The sequence below is a fragment of the Puntigrus tetrazona genome, chromosome 14 (genome assembly GCF_018831695.1).
Source record: "Puntigrus tetrazona isolate hp1 chromosome 14, ASM1883169v1, whole genome shotgun sequence".
NCBI classification, from domain to species: Eukaryota; Metazoa; Chordata; class Actinopteri; order Cypriniformes; family Cyprinidae; genus Puntigrus; species Puntigrus tetrazona.
In genome coordinates this window covers 13,279,521-13,289,364 of record NC_056712.1, presented here as the reverse complement: position 1 = coordinate 13,289,364, position 9,844 = coordinate 13,279,521, and the positions used below count along the sequence as shown (strand labels likewise).

The 9,844-nt window shown below is 37.6% G+C and overlaps 1 protein-coding gene across 1 annotated transcript; it reads left to right on the top strand.

Moving 5' to 3' along the window:
• Positions 1 to 142: 142 nt before the first annotated feature.
• On the top strand, positions 143 to 8,124 carry rmnd5b (required for meiotic nuclear division 5 homolog B). The gene is made up of 10 exons (XM_043257473.1): positions 143 to 287; positions 1,368 to 1,545; positions 2,192 to 2,334; positions 2,673 to 2,810; positions 2,974 to 3,074; positions 3,387 to 3,553; positions 3,722 to 3,887; positions 5,151 to 5,253; positions 5,679 to 5,833; positions 6,250 to 8,124. Exons 2-10 carry the CDS (start codon positions 1,407 to 1,409, stop codon positions 6,311 to 6,313), a joined length of 1,176 nt encoding a protein of 391 aa, XP_043113408.1. The 5' UTR covers positions 143 to 287; positions 1,368 to 1,406; the 3' UTR covers positions 6,314 to 8,124.
• The last annotated feature ends 1,720 nt before the right edge of the window (positions 8,125 to 9,844 follow it).

Below are 9,844 nucleotides of genomic sequence, written 5' to 3'. Positions count from 1 at the left end.
TTCAAAAAACGGACCCTTATGACGGGTTTTGCGGTCCAAGGCCATATTTCTATATTTAAAGTCCCCGAGTACATGCGTGTTTCCTCAGATATATCCGGTACCAGCTAAAGACCATTAAAGCCGGCCAACAAAAGTGCTTGTGCTTTGTTAGGCTCATCACTGAGGTGAAGCCGTTTACCCTCCGGTCCACGGGAGGCAGCAGAGCGTCAGACACACGGCTCGCTCCAGAAGAACAGTCTCACTGCATCGCTTCAGGGACGTCTGCTGGTGAAGTGGTGTCAAAACAGGCAAGAACATCATGTATTATTTAATTTACGCGTTTGATATAGCCTTCAAAAAATCGTTCGATTTCGGCACGAGGCTGACATGCTTTAGTCGCTTCGTTAGTATCAAAGTGCATGTTGAATTTGCGAGTTTTAGACTCGTTCTTGTGGCTAGATGCATTCCCGGCTATGCTAACAAGCTAACTGATTGTTTTGATCCCACAGTTGCTCGTTTCAATGCAGAATTTGAGCGATTAATACATTTTTCTTGAGTTAGATATACGTGTCATTGCAGTGTATTATTTAAACAGTTAAAACTATTTGAGAATAATACCTGTAGGCTATTTAAGCTCACTGTTTTGTTGTGTTTGGGCTGCATAGCCCTGACCCTGTCAGAGGCTTTTATATATTTGATTTAAACTGAAAAAATCAAGGACGTCTATTCGTGTTTATTCATTCATAGTCCTTTATGACCGATTAATTATGCGTTAATGTAGTATTGCATTTTAGAGTGGCATTATATTCCAGCTGATGTTAGTTGGGTACAAACCATTTCAGTCTTTTTAGGCTGTTTATTTTTATGACAACAGGCCTGCAAGCCTAAATCCTTGTAATCATGTCCTTTGAGTGCTTTCTTACGTTAAAATGACACATTGATAGGTATTCTGTCTAAAACCTAGGAACCCTAAACATTTTTTTTTGTCAAAATGTTTGAGTCGGATTTTTGGCTCAGATTTTTGATAAGACCTTCTTATCCCTGAAAATCATTTACTGACCCATTGGCTTGATTTAATCAGCACTCAGTCAGTCACTCAAGTTGTTAGCTAGCTGTGGAGGACCATTCAGACGATTCATATGACGCAAACAAATTAATTTGACAATTAATTGTCTCCTAAGTGCTCGCTAAAAATCTAGCCTTTTATCAAAACGTAATTAAACTACTGTTCTGCTGTAATTCATTGTGTGTCGTGATTGACCATGCCATTCCAAACCACGGTATTTGCGCACCTTGTCAAGACCCGTGCGAGCTTTATAATGCAATAGGTTTGTAATCTGTAAATAAAGTTGATTTTTACTTATTTTTTATGTTTTCCTGTTTTTCAGGACATTGTGTGTGTGTGTGAAAGCTGTAACTCTGTGCTGATGGAGCAGTGTGCTTGTGTGGAACGAGAGCTTGAGAAGGTGCTACACAGGTTTGTCACATATGGACATCAGTCAGAGGAAAGGCTGGATGAGCTCCTGAGGAACGTCTGTGAGCTAAGAAGTCGATTGGTTGCCTATGGTGAGCTTAGAATACCAAAGTTTTGGCCTTTGGTGCAATACGTTCGTCCAGTGGTTTGGTTTCTATACTTTAGGCAGCAAATCAGCTATGGGTAACTGATGAAAGGAAGGCTTGGAGATTTAATCTGAATGGCACACATGACAATTTATGTGGGAAATAAAATTGCAGTTCTTAGCAGTCGTAAGTGTGAGATTCAAACTTGAAATATTAAGAACAAAAGTCAGAATTTTAAGATGAAAAAGTTTCATTAAAAAGAATATATTCCATGCTATCAGTTGTCAGCTTGTGTGAGAGAGAGAGTGATTCATATGTCAGTGCTTGTACATGAAAACAAGTCTAAAGAGGAGGAGGAGGAAGTCGACCAAGTGCTTTTACAGCTTTGAAAAAAAGCCAATCGGTGACATTAAGTCATGAACAATAGGTGTACTTTAGATGCCTGCATAAATAATAGCCTGCAGTGCAAACAAACATACAAAAACACAGGAAAAACTGCATTTAGCTGTATAACCTCTAGCCCACACGTTAGGTTTGTAGATGGTTATATAAGCCAAACTCTGTTACAGAGATGAGTCACAGTAGCATATGTCTGTTTAGATCAAAGTTCACTGAGTTGTTATATTTCCATCATACTCCGTTTCAACTCTAGGTGTTCAAGATGCAGATTTGTCGGTGCTCCATCAAACAATGGCCCAGTGCTGCAAGGAAATCAAAGAAACCGTGCAGATGCTTGCCTCCAGGCACAAAGACATCCATGGCAGTGTGTCAAAAGTGGGGAAAGCAATTGACAGAGTAAGAATTTATTAATTGTTCATTTTAATCAAGACATATTAAATATACAACACCTTATCTTGGCCAGGGTCTTTCAAACTGGGGGTTGTTTATGATAGATATTCAAATGATAGAAATGGAAAATTTCAATAAATCAAAAGACAAAATATATTGTTTGTCTGAGTAAATATCTTCAAATAAATATTCAGTCCTGTTCTTCCTCTCTTTTCCTAGTAATTTATACTTGAGTGTAAATTTAGACTCGTGCTGTAATTTCCTTTAAGAAATCAATCAAATCAATCAAGTTTTGTGTTACATGGCTTAATAAAATTTCTTGTAAATGCTCTTCTCCTGCACAGAATTTTGATGCGGAGGTGAGTGCAGTTGTAGCTGAGAATGTCTGGGACTCCCCAGAGAGGCAGAAATACCTCAGTGAAACCATCGTAGAACATCTTTATCGTCAAGGCATGTTGAGCGTTGCAGAGGATCTCTGCCAGGTGGGATTTTCTTTTTCATTATTAATAACTACTTTAAATATGAGTGTGCATTTCTGTAACCATTGCTGTGATTCACATTTATATTCACTTACGAGATTTTCAGCTCTTGTGTTTCGTATTTGATCCCAGCGCTAACGTGTAGTGTTTCCATCTGACCTCACAGGAGTCTGGTGTAGTAATCGACATGAGCATGAAACAGCCGTTTCTGGAGCTCAACCGCATTTTAGAGGCTTTAAGAACGCAAGATCTCAGACCAGCTTTAGAGTACGTCTCGCATCCTTCTGCTTTCTACTTCTCACTTTTATTTTTTTCTCACATGTACACAGCCTTTCAAACGTTTGCGGGTCGTTGAAGACTGGCTTGACAATTCAGTAATTTATTCCTTCCCCAACAGTAAATCATGCTGACCCTAAAACGTTCGGATGGTGTATCCGTCCGCATCCTCTCAGTCTTTAAACATACAGTGAATTTTTTTTCAAAACAAAATATTTGATTGGGTGTGGCTTGAACGTGTGGTTTGTAGATTTAAGATCGCTAGTTGTAATTGTTTGTTTGGCTGTGTGATTGCTGTGGTAGGTGGGCGGTGACAAACCGTCAGCGGCTGCTCGATCTAAACAGCACCCTTGAGTTCAAGCTCCACAGACTCTATTTCATCAGCCTGCTCAACGGGGGCATCAGCAAACAACAGGAAGCTTTACAGTACGCACGGCATTTCCAACCGTTTGCCTCACAGCATCAGAGAGGTGAGGGAACGTTCAGTCCAGGATTCGTGAACCAAAACAAGGCTTTAGTTTTGTAAACACATGGGTGGAACTGAAGCACCATTGAGGATGTTTTACCAAAAACATCATTGATGCAATTATTTTGTTCTGTATTACACTACCTGACTCTTGTTTGTGTGTGTATACTAGATATTCAGATCTTAATGGGTAGTCTAGTGTACCTCCGCCATGGGATCGAGAACTCTCCGTACCGCAGTCTGCTGGAGACGGATCAGTGGGCGGAGATTTGTAACATCTTCACACGGGATGCTTGCGCTCTGCTCGGACTCTCTGTGGAGTCCCCACTCAGTGTCAGGTCTGGAAAAAGCTCTGCTACAATCTGCTTTTACAAGTCCTAAGATTTCTACTGATCCCGTAAGATTTGCAATACGGTCCCTAACCAATAATTGAATAGATGGCAGGGCTATTTTAGGAACCACTAAATTCATTAATATCTTTTGAGTTTTATGCAAGTTATTGCTTGGAGCTCAATAAAGGAATAAAACGCAGGATTCTCAGGGGATGCTTTTAAAATTAAAATATGAACAATTTTGTAGACTTGAAGTGCCATTTTTTGTAATGGTTATTCAGTGCTTTGTTCGTCTGCGTAATGAAAACGTTTGGAATAAGATTTTTAAATTAATTTGAAAAATGCTTCGTCTTTATAGGGCAGCATTTTTTAAATTCAAAACACTCTAAACAAAAAACAATCATATTGTACAATTATTACAGTTATTGAAAACTAGTTTTTAGCTTAAATTTGAAATGGCTAAAAAGAACATTATTTCTTGTATTTGGTGTAATGCGACGTTCCCTGCAGTTTAAGGTTCAAAAACGTGTTATTTTCATAAAGTATGTTATTTTTGCTTCTATCCGCCCCACCTTTCTGAAACACATCTATTACACATCTCATCATTCTGGTGGTGTTGCTCTGATTGGTCAGCTATCCGGTGCCTTGTGATTGGCCTCAAGCACGTAACCGAAATGATAAGGCCCTTATCATATTTAGAATATTAGTGTCTACGGTGGCAGCGGTAGCAATACTACAGCAAGAATATAAGTTACACCTCCTTTCTTTGCGTATACATTTGGGTGGTGTTATGCAAATCTTCCCACACAGTGTTTGAATGAGGCCGTTTTAGAAAGGCGTGGATGACTTTTAGAAAGATTATCTCTTTGGGTTTGAAACTCGAATCTTTGTGACTTTACAAATTTTATATGCACAGCTTGTAATGCTCCGAAGACAAAAGAAAACACGAAATCGAGTCATACGACCCCATTTTCCTCTGATGGCAAAGCCGGATTTTCAGCATCTGTTTCTTCAAGTCCTTCAATCTTTTTGCTACATTTAAAGCAACATTATTAAATAAAAGTATTTGACCTTTTGAATGGTAGTGTAGATTCTCTTCATAGGTGGATATCCTCAGCATACTGACTTATATGTTTGTGGTTATTTGGGATATCTCTAATTAGACTTAAATGAATAATTTGACATGCCTGCTCTGTTTAAGACTTGTATCGAATGAATGATGAATGCTTGATGTTTTATTACTGAATCCTCGTTTGATTTTCCCATCAGTTTTGCATCCGGCTGCATGGCGCTGCCTGTGCTCATGAACATCAAACAGGTTATTGAACAGAGACAGTGCAGTGGTGTTTGGACACATAAGGATGAGTTGCCGGTAGGTCACTTTCTTTCCATTTAATAATTTTATTCAATGATGTTCCTTTTTCTGACGTACTAGAACATTTACTGATACTTAGTGGTGGTCGTGTTTTTTATTTAAACTCTGATAATGAAATTAATTCTGGAATACAAATAATTAATTACACAACATAACAAACTGAAGTATTTTCGACATTTATTTAGCAAACACAATGTGTTTTTATAGCCGAACTTTCATAATTCAAGACCAGCAAAGATATGGAAATTAAAGTAACTTTCATTTGCCAGCGAAAGACACATTTAGGAATTATTAGGAATGATAAATAACACTTTGTTTTATTTCCCTATTCTGTCTGTTCTCGGTTTAAAAAACACTGAAATGCAAATCAATCAAGAATTTATTCATGTGTTTATCTCTCTTGTTTGTTTCGGTGTGTTTAGATTGAAATAGACCTGGGGAAGAAATGCTGGTATCACTCTGTGTTTGCCTGTCCTATCCTGAGGCAGCAGACATCAGAGAGCAATCCACCCATGAAGCTCATCTGTGGGCATGTCATATCCAGAGACGCGCTTAACAAACTCACCAATGCTGGAAAGTAAGACCCTGACATACGCATTACGTTTAAAGTTTAATCAGTGCTAGCAAACAGACCCCAGACCTGATGCCTATAGATTATTTAACTAGGTTTAAAGTCCAGTTTGCAGCACTAGTATCCGTAGTCGAAAGGCAGATAAGCCGGGAACACACTGTATGATTTTACAATAGTCCCTCACATATTAAGGTGATGTTGTTACATTGTAATTGCACAAATATATATAAATATATATCTGCAAATATATATAAATTGCACTAATGTATATTATTTATCTCCCATGTATTTACATTAGGTTTAGGGTTAGTTTACAGTAATAACAAGGCCGTTGTACGTAACAAATGTACGTAACTCAATGTTTTATGCAGAATTGATGCCGATATTCCTTGCTTACAGTGTCTTAAACTCTCTCTTCTCAGGCTTAAATGCCCATATTGTCCAATGGAGCAGAATCCCTCAGATGCCAAACAGATTTTCTTCTGATGTCTTTTTTCGGATGGTAGCCGAAAGTCACGTTAAAGGCTTCTTGGAGCTGCTTTTCGAATGATCCTCATTCACAGGCATGACAAGCCTTCTGAGGCGGCTTCTCCCCCGCAAGCCACCTTCCTCTCCAAAGCTTTTAGTTTACAGAGGCCGGTGGCCACGGCAACATACCTGTAGAACCCGAGTCAGTAAGTGTACCTAACGAGGAAAACGATCTTTGCGGATCATTCGTTAACACAGCCTAGTATAAACAGGCTTTTACAAGAGCGTATGTACGCATTTTGCTTCCTCTCCATTTGTTTTAATTGCAGAGTATTTTTAAGTTTCCATGGTATGACGCCTCTCTTTTTCTTTCTTTGTGACTCTTATTAAGCGAATGGGCGTGATGCATCTGTGTGGGTGACTTCTTGCCAGAATATATCCACAGTTTCCTCTTTTGAGATCACATTTAAATACATGAACGGGGATTCTTTGCACGTGTACATGATAGAAATGGCTTTTCAGTATGTATATTAACAGTGACACAAGGACTGGTGAATGATTAATGAATCACGTCTCTTTTTTCCAATATAATAAAGGCTTAATTGGATCGAATGGCGTTTTGATTAGTGCGTCAGTGTGAATATTCATCAGAAATCTGAGGATCTGTTTGTGTGGATTGTGATCTTGTTCCTTGCACCCGTCTGATGTCCGAGAAAACCTCCTTGTCCAAGCCATGTGTCTTGCTCTGTGTATTTAAAAAAAAAAAAAAAAAAATTGTTTGATTAATATACAGCAGTGATTTGTGATGGTATAACTTTACATTAGTATAATTACATATGTAATGTATTTAAATGCACACACAAATTGTTCTATCACAGAGTTGACTGGACTTGCTGAATGAGCTCTCACGGCTCCAGGCTTCTCCACTTACATAATCAAAACGGGTCTATGCGTTGATTGGAGAAATGCATCCTCTGCAGACAGTTGCATTAGCGATTGAACCTTTGCCAGCGTAACGTACTGAAACTATATGTCCATAAATGTACAGTTGATGGTACACTGACTGTTTTAATGTTCCCCATCAAGACGAGAGTTTCCAGGTGTTTCCCATCGTCCCTGAATGTAAAGCTCGCTCTGTTTATATCTGTATAGGTGAAGGGAGACGGTGGAATAATATTTTGTCCCTCAGGATGTTCGTCAAATCCTCCCTGGCTTTAACACAATCGTTCCCCGTTCCAGTTTAGGGATCGATATCTCAAAATGTGCATGCCGAAGCAGAATGTGTGGTTTGTAAATTGCCCTTTTGCAGTGATTGAATGAAAATGAAATTTGGAAACCTTGCCCGCGACAAACTCTTCTGACAGATGCGATCAAGACCTGAGACCTAGAGAGCGAAAACCTTTACCAGTGATTTTTGACTTTCTCGAAGGTCAGGCATGTACCAGCACAGCTTCGTTCATCAGCGAATGATGTCTGATTTTTATTTTTTATTTTTGCTGTCTTCTCGTTTAAAGCCTTCAAGAGGTATGTAGGAGTGCTGTGTGGCCACTGACATGTGCTGATAATAAACGTTGTCTGTTTTTTCTTTTAGTAGACAATCATTTATTACCTCCTGGAAATTTGTAAGATCAAAGCAGAGTACTGTGTGTTATAACATGAGTTTAAGGAAGTGCTTTTTTTTGTTTGTTTTAGTTTTCATTCAGTGATTTGAGTAATGACTCTGCTTTCTCTACTAACAACTGCAAGGCAACTATTGTAAATATTTATCTTCTAACAGTACAATATGTTTATTATACTTGCATCTAAATAATAAAAAGATTTATACTCAACTTTTGAGTTTGTTGTCTGCCTCTACACGCAATTCTTTCTACTATAGTGATTTTAACCAAAGTCTTCAAATTGGTGGTGCTGCATTAATATTATTTTAATATACATGCAAATTCGTTGCAAAAATGAAGTTATTTAAATGTTTCACTTCTGTTTCATCAAACAGTAATAATAAAAAAGTGTCATTATTTAAACAAAATTACCAAGCAGCATGTCCGTTTTCAATATTTATAATAATAAACACTGAATGCTGAGGTAATGATGCTGAAAATCATTGAAGTAAAATGCTTTACAGTCACAGAAATAGATTATTGAAAACTTAATGTAATACTACTTTACAATATTGCTGTTTTTGCAGTATGTGATAACATAAATGTAGCTATAACGAGCATAAGAAACTTCTTTTTAAAAAACTAAAAATGTTAACCAACCCCAAACCTTTGAATGGTAGTGTACGTAACAGTTGTTATATGTCCATATTTGGCCATATTCTTTGCTTTGTATTTAAATTAGGAACAATAAAATGCCTATAATAAAATAGTTGAATGTTTTAAATGAGATGCTTTTTACTCCCACAAGAGGGAAACCTCAGTTCAACCTCAGTGGGGAAGAAGTGCTCAAAACTGACACAATGGCCCTCAAGAATGATTTCCTTGATTTTCTTTGTTAAAATAGACATTACTGTAATAAAACGTCAATTTGTCAAAATTTAATTTGAAACTGTGTAAACTTAATTTTTCCTCCTATTAAGGATTTCAGTCTAAATTTGTCAACCGTTTGTTAAAACGTTACAGGTTTTCTCCTTACAACAACGTCTTTTGAGTTTCTTGAATGAAACTGAGACCCTCCTATGTTTGCTCACTAAGTTAGATGACCTCTGACCTGCTTTAAAAAGAGCTTGACTGTAGAGTTTAACACTAGAGGGCAAGGCAATGCATTCAAGAGCAAGATAAAACTACAGCAGCTCTTTCTGTTTGAAAACACGGTCTATGTTTTATAACTTTTTTTAAAAAAAAGTAAATAAAAAGTTTTCTTAATTTTTTTTTTCAAGTTGTCTGCCTTTTCTCAAACTTGATTTACTTCTTGCTTCTAAGGATACAGCTTTCGTCTCTACCTGGAGACAGAATAGACTCCTTATTGTCCCTGTGACAATGGCCCATTCTGGTCTATCAAGCACAAAATTCCTCTCAGTAGAGCCGGATCTGATGTGCAGGTGTGCAGGGGCTTGTGAGCCACATTTTTCCTCTGAGAGAAGCCCACATGGCAAAACGGTTCCCTACATGTACGTTTATGAAATATTTTTGGTTAATTTTGTATTTGATTATGCTTTCAGCCACACCGCTTAACCACCCTTTCTTTACTCAGTGGTTTCCTTCTTATTGCAGTGTTGTTTTGGAGTATTGTGAGAAATATTTTTATAGGATGGCATGCATAAAATTATCCATTAAATTACCTAATATTTTCAATACAATTCTGCAAGCGTCTGCGACAGCCCTAGTAAACATAAAATTTCTGAATCGTTCATAGTGAGCAAGTGTAGGGTGCATATGTCATAAACAAGATCTAATTTTAACATTTAATATTAACAGTTATAAATGTGACCATTATTTTAAGTTAAGCGTAAATGTTGTAATATGCTTATGATTCGCGAATGTAATGCTCAGAAATAAATCAGACTTGACGTATGCTGCCTGCAAATGCGACCTTCGTTGGAGGCAGCCT